Source organism: Cordyceps javanica, chromosome 2, assembly GCF_051103115.1.
Source record: "Cordyceps javanica chromosome 2, complete sequence".
In the NCBI taxonomy this organism is placed as follows: domain Eukaryota; kingdom Fungi; phylum Ascomycota; class Sordariomycetes; order Hypocreales; family Cordycipitaceae; genus Cordyceps; species Cordyceps javanica.
The window spans coordinates 558,169-581,759 of NC_139296.1; the positions used below are offsets into that span (position 1 = coordinate 558,169).

The window sequence follows — 23,591 nt, forward strand, 5'->3', positions numbered from 1 at the left end:
CTTATTTTGTATCGAGCATCAAAAATTGCAAAAAAGACTGGGATCAAATATCCGTTTCAATTTCCAGACCTTGCATTTTGAGTCGGTCAAGCCATCACCATCCACATCTTACCCAGCAACCGTAATCCAGAACGAAGCGGTGTCCAGCCTCCTCTTGTTTCCCGGGCTCATTATCAGTAATATCATCATGTAGAAATTTTCCCTGCTCCACAGAAGCATCTCTTGACTGTGCTTGGTAGGCCCGACAAAAGAAAAGAGGTGAAATTTCACAGGAGCTCGAGCCTCAATAACCCCTGCCGAACGGCCGGCCCCAGCCATCGTGGCTCCGCTGAAAAAAAAAAAAAACTTTTATTCTGCCGCCTTTCAAAAACTTTTAGGCGGTGGGCAGCACCATCACCGCCCCACCCAATACCAGTATAAAGCTGCGTCGTCTCGCCCTCGTTTTGTGTTTCTTTTCTTCTTTTCTTCTTCACGTCGACAATACTTCAGTATGTCTCCCCCTACCTTCTACCCTGGAAACAGCCTTCTCCCAGGCTCTCGCCCGTTTCCACGCCTCCCGAACTTGCTCTTGCTAACCTCCTTTGCAGGAGAATCATTTCTATAGTAATCGACCCAACTCTTGGTTCCCCAAAAGAGCCACAGAATCCACCCTGGTTGATGATTGTATATCCTCGACACCCTAGAGTGAATAATTGTTCTTCTGGTCCTCTCGAACTGTCCGCAAGGATGGCGGCTTTGCTCTCGGGCTCTGCTGTATAGAGAGATGTGCAAGTTAGTGATTGGCTGGCTTCGGCTGGTTCATGTCGACTTGCCTCGTTTCTTGATGATCTCGACCCTGTCGGCGGTCTGCCTTTGGGCGCGCTGGCAGGGTGGGTGTTGATGGACGTCTGACAGGCTTTTTCTTTTTTTCATTGCGGTCCAAGGCTTGCCTAGGACGTGAAGAAGAAATACTTCTCTCATCTGCGGTCGACATGTGGACTTGTTTTTGGGCAACTGTGCTGCTGTCTCTTGTCACAAGGAGCTCGGCAAACGGGCGGAATACAACACTCAGTTTGGGTATCTCATCTTGGTATGCACTCGTTCTATGTCGACATCCATCCCACCCTCCTGAACAAATAACTACCTCCCCCCACCACCGCCGTCGTTCCTGTAAATGCAATCAACGTCCCGTAACCACTCCCATAGCCAGCCATGGCCTCGCCCTTCCACGGCATGTTGGCAATCAGCGCCTCGCTGAGCGGGCCCGACACCACGTTCCCGATGCCCCTCCCCATCGCGAGGAACCCGCACACCATGATGGGATCAAAGGTCCTCCCTCCTCCGCCACTGCCTTCCTCGCCGCCGCTGCCGCGCCCCGGCGGCGCCGTCGTCAGCTGGCGCATGATGCCGGGCCACGTCGACGTGTACGCGCCGGCGAACATGCCGTACAGCGCGCAAAACGCGTACAGCGTCGCGAGGTTCCGGCCCAGCCCCCAGAGCGCAAACGTGCCGACGGCGGTGCCCGCCGTCGACACGAGGATGCACGTCGTGACGTGCAGCCGGTCCGTCAGCCAGCCCATGGTCACGCACCCGACCACGGTCGCGACGTTGACGACGAGCAGCGTCAGCGCCGAGGGGAAGGGCCCCGCGCCGAGCGCCGCGCGCGCGTACGACGGCAGGTAGATGCCCGGCAGGAAGTACCCCAGCGCCTCGACCACGTTGGTCGCCTGGTACAGCGCAAACGTCCGCGTCAGGACGAAGCCCAGCTTGAGCGGGCTCGCGCCGCGCGCGCCCGCCGCGGGGGGCGGCAGCCGCGGCTTCATAAAGTACACGAGCGGGAGGGTGGCGGCGAAGAGCGCGGCCGCCCAGACGCGCAGCGTCGTGTGGAACCCGTACCGCCCCAGCAGGAACTCGAGCAGCAGCGGCGTGGTGATGCCGCCCAGGCCCGTCCCGGACCACATGATGCCGTAGGCGAGCCCCTTGCGCCGCACGAACCACTCGTCCATGTACAGGATGCACGGGCAGTACGCGATGGAGCCGCCCACGGCGTACAGGATGCCCTGCGTTGCGATGAGGTGCGTCGTCGTCTGCGACAGCGAGCTCAGCCCCAGCGCCGCGCACATGAGCACGATGCCGGCGGCGGGCGAGTACCGCGCCTGCCGAGGGTACAGCCGCAGCAGCGCGATGATGAGCGGAAGATCGAGGTACATAATGCCCTGCGAGGAGGCGGACGAGTTAGTGTCTTGGTCGCTGTAGGGGCTGTAGGAGAAGCATTACCATGGCGCAGGTTCCGATGACGGCAATTTGAGACGAACCGGCGAACGGCTCATGTGTAGAGTAGTAATTCTGAAAGACGCCAAAGGCAAACGGAAACCCTGCAAGCACGCAAAATTGTAAGCACATCGCTATCCTGACAAGTTGGGCTATCCGTCACTATCGACGTTTGTGTGTTGTTACACGCATACCCCATACAAATGCCTCCATCATAAAGCTCGACAGCAAAAACATCCACGCGTCCTTGCCCGAGTCCGTCGGCGGCAGCGAGAATTCGTGCCGCTCGTCCCCGCCATCGCCCTCCTCGTCCACCAGTGACGGTGGCCGGGTCGCCGCCGGGCTGTCATCCTTCCGTTGGTGCTGGGAGAGCTGCCCTGGCGGGTGACCCTGGCGCGCCAGAGCCGTCGAGGATGTGGCGTGGCGGCCTGCCTCTGGGCCAAGCAGCGTCATAGGCCGGAGTTCAACTGACATCTTCAAGCACTACCCTATTGGTGTTGTCTGTTGTCGCCGGTGGACTGGTGCGGCCCTTCCTATGTGAGAGTGGTGGATTCGTGCTTAGAGGCGTTGCAATCCGAGCTACTATAACCAACTGTGCCGCGGGCGTTTTCCTCCTTTAAACAAAGTCAATTGGCTGAAAGAGAGGGAAAAAAAAGACAGGTAAAAAGAGAGAAATCAAAGATAGAGAGACCGTCTTTAAAGTGAAAGGCTTCCTTGGCCCCTGCCCATACTGGAAAGTCGGCAATGTGTGGAGCGCTCCAAACATGTCCATGTCAGTAATAAGCCCTTTCTACGCCCTTTTGGCGACAAATCTCACATCTTAGCGTCGGTGGCGGCGTCGGAGCCAGATTTCCGGCGGGCTCAAGACTATTTCTCAAGGCGCGCCATTGACACCTTCTATGGAGCCGACCGGCTTGTTCTTTGGGCCCAAGAATCCACGAAGTTAGGGTTTCATGCCGCGACCCTTGCACTGTGCGCCTTGTGACGACATTACTTGGTGAGCCACAGCGTCCATTACAGCTCGCGCGCCTGCGTCATGTATAACATTGATTGCCAGTAGAAACATTAATTACGCCCGATATCTGCGATAACCTAAACATGCTAGACGGCGCGCTTGGCGCTAGGAAATAAGAAAATACAATGCCTTCAAAAAAAGAACCTTGCAGTTCTAGTATGCGCGCCCCTTGGTAGTGCGTCCAATTGTCTTGAATGATGTATACTGACCGTTCGCACCCATAACATCAAATCGTTCCGTACCCATGACGTCCGACGTGTAACCGCTGAAGTAATATCCAATCACGACAACCAGGTACGTGAGAATCAGAATACTGCCCTTGAAGTAGTTGCTCTTTCCTTCGCCATAGACGTAGCTGAGTAGGAACACGCAAAGAATAACAGTTACCATGTCCCACTGCGGGAACAATAGCGAAAACGTGTACATGGAGGCCTCGCCGCTGTCGGTTGAACTGTTATACGGGTACAGTGCAGAGTACAGCACGAGAGCCGGGATCTGAAGCAAGCAAACTTGAAGAGCATAGGCAGAACCAATCTCCATGGATAGCGCAATGTTGCCGTTCATAGCAAACGAAATGGCATTCTGCGCACTGGTTAGCAGTCTGTGTCAATGACTTAAGGGAGGCTCAAAGTTACCAGAAATTCCGTCGTGTTTGGCACCAACGCGAAGAGCGTGATGCCCAAAAACTTTTGATCAATCGCAAAATTTTCCAAAACAACGTCGACCGTGTCTACCAAAATCTCGGCGATGATAGCATAGAGGATTGTGGCGGACAATAGAATAAATGAACTCTTTCCACGGCCCCAATTCGGGGCGTCGTGCCCACCGTGGCCGGCAGCACTCTGCCCGGCACCGTCCTCGTCAAAGACACCTGCACGGGATGCGGTGTGCTTGGTCGATTGCGGCACGAAAGACGGCTTTCGGCTGTGATGGCGATCCCGCGAAGCGATAGTAGCGGCAGTCGCGGCAATCTCCGCCACTTCGCGAACGAGCGCAGAGTTGTCCCCTTGACCAAGACCGGCGGCAGCCTTGCCTAGTGACTTGGCCTCGGTGCCAGTGCTCTTTGGTGGGACAAAGTGAAGAGGGTTCGGTGCCCCGTTTGCTGCAGTATCCGGTCCGCTAACGGAGGGCTGACGGCCGGACTCTTGTGTCGGAAGGCCAACTTGTTTCAAGGATTGGCCTAGGATTCGTTTATACAGGTGAGTATCTCGGATGTCTGCACTGCTCGTTTCGGCCACAGAAGGCTGAGAAGGCCGTAGAACCGAGGATGCGTGCAGATGGTCCTCGTGGCGCTTCTCATCCACTTCGTAATTCCAGATGACAGCGGCATGCGTGCGGAGGGTAAACCAGAGGCCAATAAGGTACGAGAAAAACAGCATAAACGCGGCCATGTAGCAATATGGCCGAACCGCTTCCAGGTAAAATCGGTCGTCGAGAGCTGGCGCTTGCGAAAAATAGCATCGGCGACAGTCACGACCTTCGGGACGACCGCCAATGTCACCAAAGTCCTCACAGCCGAGGCACTGCAGTTCATGTGTGCCATAGATCTGGTAGAATAGGGTCGGGCCAAAAGCGCCAACAACGGCGAAGAGCAGCATAGTCGAGGTCACGCCTGCAGATTTGGCGTTGAACCGCTGCGTTTTGCGCTTCAAGGCACCAAAGCACATGGAAAGTCCAGGCAGAAACAGGATACCGGCAAAAATGCTGCCCACGATACTTCCCTCCACAAGCTGACCCTTGCCTTGGTCCAGGGCCACGCAGTACAGAAATACTTCTACAACTGTCGCAAAGAAGGCATTGATGGCAGCACCAAGTCCCATGGAAGATTGGGCCGAGATGGACGCAACAGCTTGGCCGATGAAGTACGCAAGAGGGATAATGGAGACCAACCCCGCAATAAATAGGAACGCTGGCCCAGTAATGAACGTGTTCAGATGCAGCACGCGATCCAGGACAGCCCAGTCAAAAATGACGAAGAAGACGACGGCCATAAGGTTGATCAGGAAGATGTTGGTTCCATCAATGGTGTACTTCCAGTATTTGACGCCTACAGCGCGGTAGGTACAGAGAAGAATAGACGAGTCGGGGCCATCGGTAGACCTGGTGTAATCCAGGTGTGACTCAAAAGCAAGAGCAAGTGGGTGACGGCGCAAGTGATCAAAGAGTAGCATGGTAACCTTGCCCATGGGGATCGAAAAGACGAAGAACCAGCAAATCAGAGACACAATGATAAGGGATGGCGAGATGAGAGAGTAGAAAAATAGGAAGAAGATGACACGGCCAATATTCCACTCTCCTCGGCCAAACAATCGTCGCTTCATTCGTCCGTTGGTGTTGTCGGAGCGTCTGCCGCGGCCAAGCAGACTGTCAGTCTCGGCGCGTTCCGAGTCAATACTGCTCCGCGAGCGTCCAACGATGGATCGGTTGCTTTCGGGCCCAAAGAATAGTCTACCGTATTCCAAATCGCCGCTTTGCCATTGCTCATACTCGGAAATGCTGCGACCCTCATCTCTATCTTCGTGCATGTACTGCTCATCTTTCTCCAGACGGACATACTTGCCGAAGGGATAGAATAGATATCCTGAAAGCCCCCACAGAACACGGCCGTATTCTCTACCACTGGGAGCCGCAGCAAAGAGTAGGCACATGATAGCGCCAAAGGCAGCAAACAGGGCCATCCACCAGCCAAAGCAGATGGTCCAAAAGAGGTTGAAGAGAACGAGCCATTTGTTGACATTGCCACCTGGCGAAGAGTGAATATCACCCTCGGCCGACTTTTGAATGGAACGGTCCTTTTTATATAGAGCAGGCTTCCAGACCCTGATACCAAAGGGGTGGGTCTGGTTGATTGCTTGCTGTCGATCTTTGAGCGTGAAGCTCTCGGCCTCGCTGATGTCACCGTCAGAGTCACAGTCGACGTGATCTTCCAGCGCGAGGTCTTCGTGTTCGTGCTCATCGGTCTCATCATTGTCCTCCTCGTCATCATCCTTGACAGAGCTGGGACGGGTGCTAGTTGCACTGCGTTCATTGTCAATAGTGGACTCATTCCGGTGAGACTGTACGCGCGAGAGAGTAGTCGGGGGTGGCTGTCGTCGCCGGGAGGTGTATCCTCGCTCAGCAGCATCGGCTTCCACCTCGTGGGCGTCGTCGTGGGCAGAAAATACCCCGCCGCGATGGGGTGTAGTTGAGGATGGGCGTCTGGACAGAGGGGGCTTTCGTGGACGCGGGAACGACTTGGTACGATCGCTAATCGCTGGCCGCCCGGGCTGCGACTGACGAGGGGTCTGCGGGGGGTCTTGCATTGAAGATCGATGTTCTGGGGTGTTTGTTATGGTACCTAATAAGGGGCATTAGAGGCAAGAGTAGCAAGACAGTGAATAGAACGAGACTGACCGTAGGAGCCTTCAGGTCGCCTTCGAACAGTGTCGGTAGACTGGAAGCTCTCGGAAAGACCGTCGCCATCACGGGCAGTCGAAGATTCGGCAGCGGCGGTAGCTCGACGGCTCATGGGGGAGGTCGCGCTGGACCTACGTCGGGCATCGCGATCGTCTTCCATGACGGCGGACGCTGTAGAGCCTTGTCAAGGCAACAGGCCACGGCGAAATGCGAAAACAATGCGGAATCGCAAAGTCTGAAGTAGACGAGACGAGCAAATGCCAATGACGAATAGGCTGCAGAGGAAAAGTAAGAGCTGGAGGAACTGGGCAAGGACCGTGGCGCAACAAACGGAGCTAGTTGGGAGTTATTAGCCCGGGTGGAGTGGTATGACCGGGGAGGCCTGGTGATGGATGATGACAGGTCAGGATGTTGACGTGTAGCGGGTGAGTGAAGGAATGATAAATGTCGGCAAGAGCTGTCTGTGGTGATAAAGCGAGCACTGTGGGAGGTGAAAGAATAAATTGATATGGATGATGTAATGACGCGAAAAGAACTTTTCTGAAAGCAACAAGAAGAAGAGGGCTGGATAAGCTTTTTCGGCCACACACACATACAGCGCAAGTCCACGTAGTGAGTCCGTGAGTGGGTGGATAGGAGGCTGCTGAGATTGTTTGTGTTTATTTCTTATCAACTGGACGCAAAGAGCTTCCTTTGGTTGGAGCAACGTCTTCGATCCTAGTTAAAAGGGCGGCACTTGCCCTTCGAAGGATACCTTACTGAGTAGGTAGCTGGAGGTGAGGAAATGAGGGCAGTCAGGGCGACCGCAATTATGGACAGTACATGGCTTTTCAACGATGAAGAAGAGAGAAGAGACACTATAAAAGGGGGATGCCCAGAAGAAAAGTCCAACTAATATCTGTCCTTCATTTTTTTCAGCGCTTCCATTGTTCAGAATGAGTGTTGCATGCTTGTGATGCCAGCCACGGCCTCGTGCCGCTTGGCGCAGATGCAATACGACCTGCGCGGCGCGTCATGCGGCACAAGATATGGCCACGCTGCAAGCGGGAGTCGAAGGAGTCGGTCGGAGTATGATGCAGCTATATTCAACCACTCTCGGCCACTCTTTAATGCTCGTTGTGTGTGATGATGCCGTGCAAGGGAGCGCGCAAGCAGTGGCTGGTACTGAGTTTGGCAGTAATGGTGCTTGAGCTAGGTCAAAAGGTCTTGTCACTTGTTTACTGCATGTATGTTTTTCTTGCAAGCCTCCTTTCGTTTCGACAAGCCAGCCAAGATCTTGTTATTTGCCAAGCTCTGCATCCCGACTAATGTATATCTGAGATGTGATTGCCTGGAATGCAGCGATCGCCGTGGTATCCGTACTGACCGAAGCTTCCCCGTAATAGCGCCTTCCAGCGCTTGCATACGCTAAACAGGCCACTGGAGCTCCCTCTAGGTGACCAGCTAATAAGTGGGGGATATAGCAGACCGCGCATACCGACGAAAGGCTCCCTTCAACTACCTCGTCGTTATACTTTGAAAAAGAGAAAAAGAAAAAGACAAAAAAAAACTACCTGGATTTATCAAAAATACTTTGAGCCACCACTGGCGCCAGCAAACCAAGGTTTCTGCGCGGGGGCGTGCAAACTTATTGGGTTGTTTGTTTGTGATCATGGCCAGCTAGACAACCCAAACCCAAAGCCTAACCCGGAGTTCGGCAAAACGCTTTCTCCGCGGTTTTCCTCCCGCGCACCACCGCTTGGGTGAGGCAAGCAGGCAACTCGCAGCCACGCACTGCGCCAACCCTTTGCGTGCGCTTACGAGAGAGCTGTGTAGCCTTGCCACCTAGATTCGCTAACCACCCGCCATCCATCCGCCATCCCAGCATCCAACGTCCGCGTTTGCGATTGCCTCTATTCGCTGGCCTTTTCAAACTACATCGACACTCTGACGTATGAATTAGACCCTCTATTCTCCTCCAAATCTCGCCTTCTGCTTTCCACGCGTCAACACACTGCCTAGCGGCCCCAATCGTCATCATGGCGCTCGACGAATACTATCACAACAAGATCGAGGCCATGAAGCTTGAGATTCTCAAGGGACAGGCTGCCCTTCGACGCCTCGAAGCTCAGCGCAACGACTACAACTCGCGCGTGCGCTTACTCAGAGAAGAGCTCGGTCTGCTGCAACAACCAGGCTCCTATGTCGGCGAGGTCGTCAAGGTCATGGGCACCAAGAAGGTCCTTGTCAAGGTCCACCCTGAAGGCAAATATGGTATGGCTCATGTTTTCGACTTGATGCGCGCTCGCGCATGTATGCAGCCAATCATACTAACGCACAGTAGTTGTTGATATTTCCGACAATGTCGACGTATCCAAGCTCACCGCTGGCAAGCGCGTCACACTTCTATCCGACAGCTACAAGCTCGAAAAGATGCTGCCATCCTCAGTCGACCCCCTCGTCTCCCTCATGATGGTCGAAAAGGTTCCTGACAGCACATACGATATGATTGGTGGCCTCGACCAACAAATCAAGGAAATCAAGGAAGTCATCGAGCTCGGTCTCAAGCACCCCGAACTCTTCGAGTCGCTCGGTATCGCACAACCCAAGGGTGTCTTGCTCTACGGCCCCCCAGGTACCGGAAAGACCCTTTTGGCGCGAGCCGTCGCCCATCACACGGCGTGCAAGTTCATCCGTGTCTCAGGCTCCGAGCTCGTGCAAAAATACATCGGTGAAGGTAGCCGCATGGTTCGTGAACTCTTCATCATGGCGCGTGAGCACGCGCCATCCATCATCTTCATGGACGAAATCGACTCTATCGGTTCCTCCCGTGTTGAGGGTTCCTCTGGTGGCGACTCCGAAGTCCAAAGAACAATGTTGGAGCTTCTCAACCAGCTCGACGGTTTCGAGCCCACAAAGAACATCAAGATTATCATGGCCACTAACCGTCTCGACATCCTCGACCCCGCTCTGCTGAGACCCGGCCGTATCGACCGCAAAATCGAGTTCCCGCCCCCTAGTGTGGAGGCCCGAGCCGATATCCTGCGAATTCACAGCCGCAAGATGAACCTGACGCGTGGCATCAATCTGACCAAGATTGCAGAGAAGATGAATGGCTGCTCCGGTGCCGAACTCAAGGGTGTGTGTACCGAGGCTGGCATGTACGCCCTCCGCGAGCGCAGAGTACATGTTACACAAGAGGACTTTGAGCTGGCCACGGCCAAGATTCTCAACAAGCACGATGATAAGGAAGTGTCACTCGGTAAGCTCTGGAAATAATTGGGTGCGCTGGGCTGCTGCATACATAGGGTGCCAAGGAAACGAGATGATGCGATTATGGGTTTCGCGACCGTAGAAGCTTTGATGATGTAAGGATAGCTTATTGTACCAATAGTCAACAGGGCGATCCATTGGAGCGTATATACTGCCTTTTGTGATTCGGTTAATCTACAACTCTTTAAGTCTTTATTTGCGCTGAGTGGGCTCTCCCACGGGCGAAAAGACGCCGTGCATGCCCTTATACGCCGATACTACAGCAGGCTTCCACCCGACCCGTCCAAGCAGCTCATCATCCTTTAGTTTAAACACCTGAACGTGAAGCGGACGGCAGCACTTGATCATTTCCTGCTCACTGTCACTGCCGAAGCCCCATGCCGACAGGTCACCGCCAGGGCAAGTACCTATGCAAAGTTAGCCGAACGGACAGGCACGGCACTATTGCTAGAAGATTCCCTGGGATCCCAGGGAATCTGCACCCGTGGCTGGACATACTCAGCGCCATTAAAAGGTCCTGCTCTGCTAGGAACTCGAGTGCGTCGCCCTTTTGGGCAGGCGAGGGGTTCATGAAGTACCGGCCGTCGGCGTCCAGCCCCGTGACCTGGAAGATGTTGATGACGTCGTGCACGTCGCTCTCGGCGAGGCCAAACGGCGCGACGGCGCGCGCGAGGTTGGAGTGGCAGTGGAAGTCGTACTGCGCGCCGGCCAGCACGGCGTTGACGTAGGGGTCGCAGCGCGTGCCCAGCAGGTCGTGCACGCGGCCGCCGTGCTCGTCCTCGCCGTACCACGCCAGGCTGTCGTGGACGATCGTGGCGAGCGGCCGCATGTACGGCAGGCAGGACCACAGACGGTCGTGCGTGGAGACGTGCGTCGCGTGGAGCTGCCGCGTGCGTGAGGCCCAGAAGCGCTCCCGCGGGTTGTGCCGGTTCCAGATGTTGAGGTCGCCTGGCGCGCGCGCGCGCAGCCACGATTAGCTTGGAACACAAACGATGGCAAAGAGAGAACGATGTGCATATTTTTTTTCCCGATAGCGGCATCGATAATTGGAATACTGGGGGGGAAGGAAGCGGAACAGAGTTTGCACATTGGGGTTGGAAAAAGACGTACCAACTTGCGGCCCTTCGGGCGTGGTGATGCGCACGACGCAGCCTGCAGGCACCTCCCAAGCCTTGCCGGAGCGGATGGGAATGGTAAACTCTTCGATGAGCACCCGATCCGCGCCCTGAATGGCATCATAGGCCGTCTTGTCGACCGTCAGAGGCGACCCGGCCGTGGGCAAGTAGGCCGGGACGGGCTTGGGGATGGGCTTCCGGGCCTGCCGGCGCTCCTCGGCCGACGCTTCGGGGCCGGGCTGAGACATGTTAATGGGTCTTTTTCTTCTTCCTTTTCCGAGCCAGGTAAACTGCAAGTCTGGTGCATCAAAGCTTGACACTGTGATATGTTCAAGATGAATATTATCGATAGTCTTGTCGTTCTCCATGCTGCAAAGTTTTTATTCCCCTTTGGCAATTAGAGCGCGGCGTTGGAACACCGAGGTCGGGAGGATCTGGGGTTCCACCCAACGGCTGTTGCGGGGGTTTCATGTTTTTGACGACATGCCAAAGGCAAGTCTGATTTCTTCATCATTTCTTTCCTTGCAATTTATCTACTGTTTAAGGGCCCGAGTTGATAGTATCACGCTGAATCCTGCAAATCATCATTTGCAAAGTGCTTGACTGAGAAATAATGGCGTACCACCTGGCCAGTGTAGACTGAGTGATGCGCCCTCCGCATACTAGTTAGTGGGTGGTGGGTTGACGGCGGTGGGTAGTCATATAGACTCCTGGAAAACAAGTACAGGGAATTGGGTCATGGGATGTTGGCCTGCAAAGGCACGTACAAAGACGTGCTGAACCACTCTCAAAACATGTAAGCCAAGAACACTCGGTTCCTGGTAACCAACTGATAAGCAGAAGAATAAAAAGCTTGGCTGGAAGGGAGGCTCAACCTCTACACTTGGCAACCATCTGGTGGAATGCTTGAGACGCTCGAATCTAGCAACAATATCCACATGGCTATTGGAAGAGCAAAAACAAATGAAAACTACACGGACATTTATGTTGGATGGACGAGCTTCGTCAGGTCATAGCGCGCAACTATATTGCAGGCTATGTAATTGGATAGCATTTTGGACGAATCGAGTAAGGGCTCGGCAAATAAACATCTGTCATGCTTTATTTTTAATCTTCTGGAAACTTGACACCTGTCCGAAGCAGGTTTGATAGACAACGACCTGGATCGAGGAAAGCTGGTCGCGTGGTTGGCTCTGTGCCACTGAAACATGCAGGGTTAAATCAAGGAAGACGAGCATGGAGGGGGAGACTAAGTGGATAGAACGAACGAGACCACATTCAGACCATATTCTAGAGCTTCTGATCGACACATGGTGGTCACTGGTCGGCGACCTGTAATATCTGAGTTTCTATTGATTTTCAACTATTTGTTCCCAAAGGTCAGGTTTGGTTCGTATAAAAAGCTTGCCATTGTTGGTGGCGGGGCAATATGCCCGTTGGGATAGATTACTGGTAGGCGCAGGTAGGAAAAACAGGAAAAAAACATCAATATTACCACACGGGTAATCGATAATGGGGTAAGGTGAACGGATGAGACTTCCAAAGATGGATTAGATGCAAAAAAACGCATGTCATGGGACGATCCAGGGTCCTGTTGAGCGATAGCGTTCATCTCGGAATCCTCTCCGCACACTGAATATCAGGAAAAACTAAGACTTGATGCAATACTTGATTGTGGGCACAACAATTATTGAACGTCTGATTTACATCTGAAGGCCCGTGGAAATGCAAGAGTCTGGACGGGGCTAGGCAGCCAACTGGTGCAACTCTGATGTCATTTTGTTCCCGCATACTTGCGACTGGCCGCTTGGGGTCTCTCGCACCTCGTTGACACGCAGCGGGGTAGTGATACTGTGATACACAACGTCTGTATAAGTGGTCAGGGGATGCGCACCGAATCGGCTTTATTTTCCAGGGCAGGGTGTACATATGGGGCGGGCGAAGGAGTGTGTAATGACCAAGCTCGTTAGTACAAAAGTCAAAGGAGATATTACATGAGCACCATTAGAGAACGTAACTAGTGGCTCTATGCGGTGCGCAGATCGCGAGGGCATCTACCTTGGGATGGCCGAGAGGACGCAGAGACTGGCCTCCTGTGTAACGCCAGCCGGCGGCTGGTGCAAAGGGGAATGAAATTTGTGATGCTCTCCTGCAGAATGCAAGAGCCACGCGAGGATCACGCTCTTTGCATGGCTGCATCAGCCCGCATTTGTAACTGGCATCACGCAGAGCGCAAGTAGACGCTGGCGTGGTGTGCCGGGTGTCGAGTTGTCATGTCCTCTACTGCCCTGCATACATTATTGAGGTTTTCACTGGTCCAATGATTGGTACTTGCGAGCTATCCAGTATATTCGGCTTGTTTGTATCGGGCATCGACACATCGCCGATGAAGACAGAGAATAACAAGCCCTGGGCAAAAACGATCGTCAAGCCGTGCAGCCACGGCGAGTGCGCCGTCCACCAAACAAGCAGGTTGTCAAGCAACGAGACAGCCCCCCAGCATGCCATTGGCAACGGTCTAGACCGCGGGGGAATGACTGAGATTCTGGATTTTGGGGACGTTCCTGCGGTCGGTCGCGCAAGGCACGGAGGCTGCACGGCTAGGATTACACAGGCGGTAGTCACGTTATGAGAACACACGGGGAATAACTGGTTCTGGTGCAATGTCGACAAGCTCATCTTTGGCTGCTGGCTGCTGGCCAACTGGCTTTGGCGGCTATTCATTGGCAAAGGCCAACAAGGCAGCTCTTACACGGGAGAAGTCAGGCCGGGGGGGGGGGGGGGGGTTCACCCCTACAGGCGAGACAATGGTTTAAAAAAAGAAAAGCGAGATTCACGCGCCAAGACAAAAGCAATTACCGCTTCCAATTTAGGATAGAAATTACCGGGTGGCTCTCCGGAGAAGCTACTTAATCCAAGAGGTCAAGAATGAGATGAAGAGACTTCTCGTGGCCAAAACAGACCATCCAGCCGAGTCAGGCAGGACGTTCTGGACCTCGCCGGCCGGGACACTATGACGTGATGGCGGGTGGCCCAAGCATTTCGGGGGGGGGATACGATTCGGAGCTACAGCCTACTGAGTACAGGTGTTGTACGGAGTACGTGCGCCGAAGACGCTACGTCACAAGAGGGACAGAAACTAAGTATAGCGGCCCATGTTTAAACTATACAGGGCCTAGGATGCCGCAGCCGGGTCAAGTTCTGGCAACGGGCACACACACACATACGCTTGTGAGTGGATCGGAGCCGAGTGGAAGCTTGTTTCTGTGAAAAGGTTGTAGCTCGAGGAGGAATAGGGGGAAGACAAAAGGCGCAAGAGAGAGAGAGAGAGAGAGAGAGATACTGAACTGAACCAAGCTGTGTTACTCTTTCACCGGTCAACCCGTGCATGTCGGCCGTCGTTCTGGGCCCTTCTATTTCCAGCCCGGCTCCCTTGGCTTGGCTCGATCTGCTCTGCGCCGCGTCAATCAGTTTCCGCATTGGGCCCCTCCACCGCTACAATGACCTAATGGGCGGGCGCCCGGCGCGCGCGACTGTTGCAGGTACCGCTCAAGTACCTGTCTATTACTGATAGCTTGCTGCGTTTCGCTTGTTGTTCTTGTGCGAGTATATGTAAACCCAGTAAGTAATCACGTAGGTTCGCGGAAAACCACTGCAGTTTGTCGGAAATCTTCTGCAACTACGAATGGGGGTTTCCTTGCGAAACAAAGGTTCTCAATGCTCTATCCATGTACGGAGAGATGGCTCATATACATGTAGATGGCTGATGGGTTATAAGACAAGCAACTTACACTCTTCGCAAGGAACGAGTTCACATTCCGCAACCCGTTCATCTCACGATTCCGATTCTATATAATCTCTTCTTATGAATCGAATACTACAGCATTATGCCAGACCACTCCATTCCGCTCTGTTGGACCGACCATTTAACGACCCAGTTATTCTCTCACGCCAAAATCTTGCTTTCTTCATTCCCACAAAGCCAAGATTTTCTTCCTTCTTTCTTCTTTGGCTCCAGAAACTCGAACCGGCCTGGCCCAGATCTCAACCCGGGTTAAGTGCCCTGTTTTAGTTCGTGCCCTCCCCCCCTGCCCCTGTCTCCCACGCCTTTTTGCGACGCCCTGACTTGCCCGTTCCCGCCCCCCTTGTCCTTCCATGGGGGCAATATTCTGTTTCCTGTTTACTGGATACCTGGTCGCTACTTGGGCGACGGCCGTAGGATGGTTCGCACGTACTCAGAAAGAGACAGTAAGGTATACTGGATCCTTTATCACGACGCCTCTGTCGTCGGCCCCCCCCCCTCTCCAAAACGTTTCCTGTCTCATTGGCGATTCCAGGGTGACTCTGCTCTACCTTGGAATCCTGAGTCTCGTCTCCATTTCTCTTTCCAAATTTTCTTGGTCGGCCTCGTATAACATAGAAATACGTATATAAAATAGAAAACGAGTGGACCGACTCGAGGACCCTGCATCGCAGCAAGTCCAGGCCCTCCCTTGTTGTCTCCAGGCCATCGTCATCTGGCGGCCATCATCATGCACCATTTTACCCGCTCATGACCGAAGTGCCAGATAAGACTTGCCGTTAATAAGTTAGTGGTGCGGCGGTGCCAGGGTGGTTGACACTTCTGTTCCCACACAGCCTAATAAACGCCCATCCCCATCCTATTTCCAAGCAAGAGATTGCTGGCAGCGTCTTACTATTAGTACTTACAGTCAGTCTGCCCACTCGCACACAAACATACAGCGCACAGGGATATTTCTTCTCGCTAGTTACACGGTCAGAGCTGCTCGTGGTCCTACGAGCCGTCTTGCTCCTCATTCCGGCTGCGGCGTCTCCTAGGGATACTCTCTGTACGGCATCTACTCCGTACTTGCTGTGTCGTTTCTTCGATTGTCGTCTCTTTCCCCCTTCACGCGCCATTCGCCAGCCCATTGCATTAGCCTCCGCCTCCCTGCACCGCTGCCGTGTCCTGCAGCGTGCACCTGCATCTACCATCCACCCGCTCGCTACCTGATCGTATAACTAATACATCCCGTGTTGCTCGACGCTGTGCTTGTACCGTCTGTCGTGGAATCATCTGCTGTCTGAATCAATATCCCTTGGTCAGCACCCCCGGGTTACCACTTCCGACACAGCACAGACGAAAAAAACGCCACTCGACAGGCCCATATTGGGAACCCTTGTTTTTCTTCCCACTCACCCCTTTCGCCCTTTCTCCTTGTCGTCTCAAACTCATTCTGAAAGAAGACGAGGGGCATATATTTCGTCTTGCTTCTCTTCAGCATTTGAAGGAGACATTCGTCGCTGGCCGCTGCTCATTACCTGTTGCGTCGGATCTCGTTCGCCTCTGCGGCTCCGCCCTCTTCCGTCTCTCGCCACCGCCTCCCTCGCCGGCGTTACGTCACAGGCTGAACCCTGCAAACCGACAACCTACATTGTGACTGCGACACCGCACGCGACAACTTGCTTCTCTTCTTCATCCCTCTGAGACTTGTTCATTAGAGCCATGGACTTTTGAGGCTTCTCCTTCGGCCAATTTTGAAGCTGATTGGCTTCCCCATATTTTAATACTTACTTTCACTAGCCAAACATTGCCCTAATGTCTGTACATTACACTATGACGGCTCACACTGCACGAACCCCTGGGGTATCAAGCCCCCATAATCTATCTAGACGACCTTCACGAACCGTGACGAAATCGACGACACCCCTCACTTCGCCCCGCGCCGCTTGCTCTGTTGGCCAGAGCCACCCGCCTAGAGGCTCTCCCAACCGTCGACCACAGGCACGCGCATCAAGTCCCAACTACTTTGGCCTCGTCATCGACTCCAACATCGAAGGAGCTGACTCTTCAGCCCCCGGGAAAGATAATTGGAGCCCCGCAGGCTCCTCAATCAAGTCTTTCGCCGCCGCTCTGCCCAAGACAGTCCCCCTCGAACCCAACTCCGAGTTCGAAGCGTTCAAAAGGCAGGCAGACCGCAACCGTGGCCCTTCCTTTGCCCTGCCCACGACTAGTCATGTTCCCTCGTCGTCTGCACACATGGCCCGTCCTCGGCCGGCTCGCTGGCATTCCCATAACCATGAGCCGACCAGTGAGCCGTCGTCATTCCGATTGGCCCTGAACAGAATACGCGCCGACATGGGCCCTATAAAGAAACCTGACGCCGACCAGAGCAGCCTACATGATTCTGCGTACGTGTCACTCGACTCAAAACGCAACTCTGATGCGTCTTTGAAGCCACCCCAGATTGCAGCTCCCCCGCAGGTTGCATCTCCGCTTCCAATCGAAGAAGCAAACGCCCAGCAGCCGCCACCTGATGTGATAACGTCGTCAGAGAATGGCCACGACTCACGGCTGTCGCTTCACGAGCCTAAGCCGCGAAGATCTGCGCCAAGCATTGGTAATCTAGCGCGAGCCTCCACGGTGCCAATGAAGCTCGACAATGGTCAAAGCCCGCTCATCTCCGGCGACCAGCTCGTCAACATAATGGAAACAAGTGATATGAACGGTATTCTACTTATTGATGTTCGCTCGGTTCAAAATTTCTCCCAGAGCCGCATCAAAACGGCCCTTAATCTCTGCATTCCCACAACACTGCTGAAGCGCGCTACCTTTGGCATTGAGAAGCTCCAGCAAACATTTCAGGACAGTATCAATTCGACAAAGTTCAACCGCTGGAGAGACATGCAATGGATCATTGTCTACGACACTAATGCTTCCGACAACCGCGATGCCTTTACAGCCCAGAGCATGGTGAAAAAGTTCACCACGACGAATTATTCCGGGAAAACCGCTATTCTTCGAGGAGGGTTCAGTCTTTTCCGTCAGTCATTTCCCAGCTACGTTGACAACCAGCCGGCCGAGGCACCAGCCACAAAGTCGCATTCTGCGACCTCGGATAGCAACGCCATTGCCCCTGTCATCGGAGGTGTAATGCTACCCTCTAGCATGCAGGAACCTAATCCGTTCTTCTCCAACATCCGCCAGAATATGGATCTCGCAGATGGTGTCGGCCAATTTGATGTCCACCTGCCCGAAGGCCTCGAGACCTCTTCGCTTCCTACTTGGCTGCGTGAGGCCGCTTCGCCTAGAGACCACGGCAAAAAGGTGTCCGACAAATTCCTCCACATTGAGCAAGAAGAGCAGTCTCGTATGAGGGGAGCGTATGCCGCATTCAACCCAAACAACGCACGGTCTGCGAGTCATGTTCAGCTATGTGGTGTGGAAAAGGGAGTCAAGAACAGATACAAGGATATTCTCCCGTTTGAGCACAGCAGAGTCCGCCTGGAAAACAAGCCATCAGGCTGCTGCGACTATGTCAATGCCAGCAACCTCTCTGCTTCGCGCACCAACAAGAAGTACATTGCCACGCAGGGTCCACTGCCATCTACTTTCGAAGACTTTTGGTCTGTCGTATGGGACCAGGATGTTCGTGTTATTGTGATGCTGACAGCAACGACGGAGGGCGGGCAATTGAAATGCCATCCGTACTGGGAAGACCGCGAATTTGGCCCGATCCGGTTGCGGCCCTTGTCTGAGAAAAAGGCGTCGTTGGACGTGGAGAAATATAGATCCGAGCCAAACAACACAACGACTTCTAACTCATCGGAGCGCGGCCGGCGCCGAGCCAACACCACGACAGCATTCGAGGCGATCCCGAGCCTTTCGCCTACGGAAGAAGCACCACATGTCATCATTCGCAAGTTTGCGCTCTCGCATGCGTCTCATCCGTTTGCACCCATGCGTGAGATTACACACCTGCACTTTCCTGGGTGGCCCGACTTCGGAACGCCCGCTAAGCCATCGCACTTGCTTGCGCTCGTAGAACTGGCCAATGTGATGCAGCGTGCTGCTATGCCCGTCGAGACCAGCGTTGTTGTGGGGTCGCACAAGGGATTGGAAGGCGCCGCAACCATTGCCTGGCAAGAAGAGCCAGAAGCCGACAAGAATTGTCGTCCCATGCTGGTTCATTGCTCGGCTGGCTGCGGTCGTACTGGCGCTTTCTGTACCGTGGACAGTGTCGTTGATATGTTGAAGCGGAAGCGCCAGGCAGATCTCACCGGTATTGTTGTCAAGGATATGGAAGGCGACGTGACAATGATGAACCCTGCTGACGGGTTTTCACCCAAGTCCGGGTTTGACTCGTACTTTCAGGTGAACCCGAGTTCCGTGACTGACCAAATTGCCAACTTGCCCCATCAGCAGCGCAAGTCGGCGGAACTTGACACAAAGTGGCTGAATGACGAATCTGTCGACTTGATTCAAGAAACTGTCCAAGACTTTCGACAGCAGCGTCTCAGCACAGTGCAGAGCCTGCGGCAATACGTGCTCTGCTACGAAACTGTTTTGGAATGGATGCACTGCATGCAGGGCAGAACGGCCAGCGTCATGGCCGGACGCAAGCGCAGCGGTAGTTTGACGCTGACTCTACCTCATTAAAAAGAGATGTATAATGGAGGAGGAACGACAAAACAACATGGAATGGCGAGCACGGCGTTATCACAACTGAATTTTCCAACGGAGCCTCGTCATGTATAGCGAGCGAATATGCATACTACAGTGGCTCGTGTTTTTTTTTTTTTGCTAATCTTTCCTTGTATGTACACACGAAATGATAAAAAAGATTGAGGGACGGAAAAATCACCCAGAGAACTCTGCGGAAACAGAGTAGAATAAGCATGGGGATATAATAGTTGGGTCTTATATAGCCTCTGCTGTTAATTGTACTTTTACACATTGCCAAACACTCCAAGACCAAGGGCTCATTAGACATGGATGGACGGGATAATGCTCTACCAAGAAAATTTATACCTGACTATGGTTTATCAGGGAAATAAGTTCACATCCCTAGCATGTACGGCCACAGCCGAGTGAAAATTCTGGATCCCGTCCGATCTCCGATAGAAAAACACTTGAGCGCCAGATTAGTAGTTGGGTCGGTGACGACCAGCGAACACCGGGTGCTGTACATTTCCTTTTTTCTTTTTTTGCTTCTCTTTTTTTACTCGTGTCCCCAGTCTCTACCCAAGGCGTTTGGCGACGCACGCAAACGCAGTACAGAGCGGGCTCATCGGAGGTGCGTGCGCCAAGGCGTGCTCTGTTGGTCATCTGTCACTGCCTCTTTGGATGCGATTGTTACAAGACCGGGGATCTGTGACTTTGGTGTAGGTGTGCTTTTTGTTTAATTGACTACTGTACGTAACTGACTGCTCTCACTACAGCACGCCTGCTTGGAAAAGTCCTTGTGCTGTCAGCCACTCATTGTGCGGAGGAGCATGACGCCATGTGAAGCGCAGGCTTGGCTTCGCACTCGAGACTTTTTCGCTTCAAAAAAGCTTGAAGCAGGCTGAAACGGAGGCATTCAAGGCAAGAGTGGCGGTCCCAGATGAATAAGTATGCATGGACACGGGAGAATCTCGCCACCTTTCGCCTCAACAACAGATATACAAGCCACCCATCTGCCCATAGTGAGGAAATCGATCTTGTAAAGGTAAAAGGGTTCTTGTTTAGTGGTTCTTTGTTCTGGGACATGACCACTTTGAAAATTGAAGCCTTGGAAGACTTTGTATTGTAATAATCTTTGCTGCCGCTTTCTTTCTACGTCTCTTCTGCTCGGACTGGAAGCACGGCAACAAAGCTGGGAGGTCACCACTTACATACATGCCTATAGCCAATCCGAGGCTTCCATCACAATTTGCGAGGAACCCCTGTCCTTGTTTATCATGGTACTGCTGAGCTGTTTCAGTCTGCTACGGGCTGACGTGACGGTAGACACATGCTATCATGCTCCGGAGTATTGCTCGCGGGCTCGACGCCAAGGCTGGTGAATGGTTCAAATCGGCCGAGGAATTCGGTAACGTTGAAGTGATTTCAGTACTACCTCTGTGCGTCGCCCTCGGGTGAGAAACGAGATACCGCCCAACTCCACATTGTCTCCGGGGAAGGTGTGTACTATGCGCCGCTGTTGCGGCGGCATTAATGCCGAATTGCATGTGCTATTGGCTGGTCTTGACCAGCTTTTGATAGAAACACCGTTCTACTCTTGTAGAATATTCTCTAGCCATTGATGCGGATTACACGTAAACTTCCAATGGCTCAAGATTGGGAGACGAATGAAGAGCTGGTATGGGAAGCTGTGCCATGGCTAACTGAGACCTTAATCGCGAGCTACCTACCGTAGTAACCCGTCGAATACTCTTCGACGGTCACTACAGGATGGTGTGCTATTCTTCTCAAACACATAATCAACCCCCGTCAGAGACACGAACCTTGGCTCCCACCTGTATCCAAGGCAGTCTTGCATAAGTCAACATCCGCCTCAGTCCACAACCCAGCTGAACCAGCTGCTGGACTCGAGGTTGTCAAAATTTGAGCACATGGCCAAGCCGTAGCTGTTTCTTTTTTTTGTCGAGTCGGAGATTTTATCAATAGGACCGAACGACTCCTGCAACGTAGCATCACAGGAAGCTTGTTGACCCCAGAGAAACACATCTCCCAGCCTACAACGGCACTCAGCAGCTGACCGGTCTTGCGCGTTTCCGGGTCGCCGTGGCTTTGATCTCCGCCATGTTTCGTTGGCATTGTGTGGACGGTGAGAATGAGCCAAGAGTATGTCACATGCGGTTTCATACCCACCTCCTCCCTTTGCATTGGACGAGTTTGCGTGGCCTGCCTGGGCTTGGCCCTTGGGGGGAACGGCACCCTTCGGCCATGAACGGCTGACACCACGCGGTGATTGCTGGGGGAAGCTTCGGAAGTCGGGACTGAAGCAACAGAGCAGAGGGCTGTCTGTATCTATACCGGTGTCCTTTTTTTTTATTTCTTTTTTCTTCTGCTTTCGATCACGCCTCACGCAGCGGCACCCGGAGCATAGCGCCCGATTTCGTGACGACGATGGCATCTGCGCATCTGCGTCTATTAGTCTGGCTGCGCCGCACAAGGATCGGCCGTTAATCATCACAGATATAGTTTATTTTTTTATTTTCCTTTCCCGGCTGGGGGGGGAAGGGGGTTGGCTGACAGGGCGCGGACGGCCCAAGGTCAGGCGCACATCTGCCGAGACGTGGCAACGACAACGGGATCGAATCTAGGTGAAACCGGCGTACATGACCGGCGAGTCAAGTACGCAGGTCACATCGCGAGAGGCGCGCTCCTCGCACGAGGAACGGGACTGCAGATTACAAATTGTTTGATACATACAACTGGGCTGGCAACAGAGGCTGTGGGGGGTCGGTTTTGACATGCAGAATAGACGGCTGGAGAAAACTCAAATCACTCGCGCGCATTGTGGTTTGTCTCCATGCATGCCAATGCCGTAGCTGTCATCATGGGCCAGTGGCATCACGAGCTCTTCTTACTGGTACTGATAACTCCCCCCTTCCCCCACCCGCGCCCAGGACGGTTCAGCTTGCTTCAACTTATTGGCCCGCTGTCTGAAGATCTTTGCGGCGAATCATTCGGAGAGGATGCGCCGTGGCTCTTCATCTATCGCGCGATTGCGGCCCTTCTTGGCTAGCAGAAAGAGCCACAAAGCTTATTGGGAGAATGCGAAGCGCGCGGCCCCTTGCGAGTTTTTGATCACTTGTAATTAATAAAATACTCACCTTGCCGGCCCAAATCAAAGAGACGCTTGCCCTTGGCGCGACCAGGGAGATGTAATCTCGCCAGCATGACCATGGGCATTTGGTAATTTTTTCTTGCTCTCTCTACTGGCTTACCATCTGACCAAAAACAGAGTTATCCCCGAGATATAATTTTTTTTCCTTTTTTTTTTGGTCTGGCGGTTCTAGTTTCATATTGTTCCCCATTATTGGCTTGCTGGCAAGTCCCCTTAACATGGTCGGCTGAGGAATCAGCCAAGAGCCGCACGCCATATCAGACGCTTGATATCCCCCCCCCGCTGTTCGAGAAGCGGAAAAAAAAAAGATTCCTGTGTTCGAGGCGAGTGGGAAAAAAAAAAAGCGCATGGTCTTGGGAGGCATCAAGAAGCCAAGGAGCTAACAATGGCACATGCGGAACACAACAATGTGGAACTGACCGTTCCCACGAAGGAGCAAGGGGGGAGGCTCTTGAATAGTTTGATCCGTCCACGAGCAGCGGCGGCGGCGTTGGCTTCAACTGAGATGCGCGCCCAACTGTTTTGACAGTTTCCAACAGCCCTCGGAAATCAAAATGGAGGGGAGGGGGGGAGGGGGGGCCGACGCACATACACACGATCGCCAGCGTCGATGTGAGTACCGAAAGAACAGGGGTGGTGGTTTGCAGAATTTGACTGCATGAATAACATACCAGTATGGCAAGCCTACCTCATTACTATTTCATCTCTCGACTCCTTTCTTTCACGAGATAGGAGTGCGGCTGGTCTCTTCTTTGCTGGCCAAAGGATTAGTTACCACCCACCGGCTTCCGTGACTAGCTTTCGTAACACTGTACTCACTTATTGTTGCTGTTGCGTTTTCAAGTTATCCTGTCTTTCTCTCTCTCTCTCTCTCTCTTTCTTTCTCGCTCTATAACCCTCTTTCTCTTCTCTTCTCTTTCTCTCCATCTCCCACCCGCTCTCCCT

The 23,591-nt window shown here is 53.4% G+C and overlaps 5 protein-coding genes across 5 annotated transcripts; 2 read left to right on the forward strand and 3 right to left on the reverse strand.

Annotated features, from left to right (window-relative positions):
- Positions 1 to 1,082: 1,082 nt before the first annotated feature.
- V2A60_002685 (major facilitator superfamily domain-containing protein) lies at positions 1,083 to 2,724 on the reverse strand (the record flags this gene model as incomplete). The annotated part of the gene is made up of 3 exons (XM_083254032.1): positions 1,083 to 2,195; positions 2,257 to 2,354; positions 2,445 to 2,724. 3 exons carry the CDS (start codon positions 2,722 to 2,724, stop codon positions 1,083 to 1,085), a joined length of 1,491 nt encoding a protein of 496 aa, XP_083110158.1.
- Positions 2,725 to 3,418: 694 nt separating this feature from the next.
- On the reverse strand, positions 3,419 to 6,821 carry V2A60_002686 (calcium:hydrogen antiporter; the record flags this gene model as incomplete). The annotated part of the gene is made up of 3 exons (XM_083254033.1): positions 3,419 to 3,847; positions 3,901 to 6,602; positions 6,659 to 6,821. The coding sequence occupies 3 exons, from the start codon at positions 6,819 to 6,821 to the stop codon at positions 3,419 to 3,421; spliced, it is 3,294 nt and encodes a 1,097-aa protein (XP_083110159.1).
- A 1,858-nt stretch (positions 6,822 to 8,679) lies between these two features.
- V2A60_002687 (proteasome regulatory particle base subunit RPT6) lies at positions 8,680 to 9,919 on the forward strand (the record flags this gene model as incomplete). The annotated part of the gene is made up of 2 exons (XM_083254034.1): positions 8,680 to 8,914; positions 8,985 to 9,919. 2 exons carry the CDS (start codon positions 8,680 to 8,682, stop codon positions 9,917 to 9,919), a joined length of 1,170 nt encoding a protein of 389 aa, XP_083110160.1.
- A 186-nt stretch (positions 9,920 to 10,105) lies between these two features.
- Positions 10,106 to 11,276, reverse strand: V2A60_002688 (urea carboxylase-associated family protein; the record flags this gene model as incomplete). The annotated part of the gene is made up of 3 exons (XM_083254035.1): positions 10,106 to 10,320; positions 10,412 to 10,861; positions 11,024 to 11,276. The coding sequence occupies 3 exons, from the start codon at positions 11,274 to 11,276 to the stop codon at positions 10,106 to 10,108; spliced, it is 918 nt and encodes a 305-aa protein (XP_083110161.1).
- Positions 11,277 to 16,645: 5,369 nt separating this feature from the next.
- On the forward strand, positions 16,646 to 19,468 carry V2A60_002689 (uncharacterized protein; the record flags this gene model as incomplete). The annotated part of the gene is made up of 1 exon (XM_083254036.1): positions 16,646 to 19,468. The coding sequence occupies one exon, from the start codon at positions 16,646 to 16,648 to the stop codon at positions 19,466 to 19,468; it is 2,823 nt and encodes a 940-aa protein (XP_083110162.1).
- Positions 19,469 to 23,591: the final 4,123 nt, after the last annotated feature.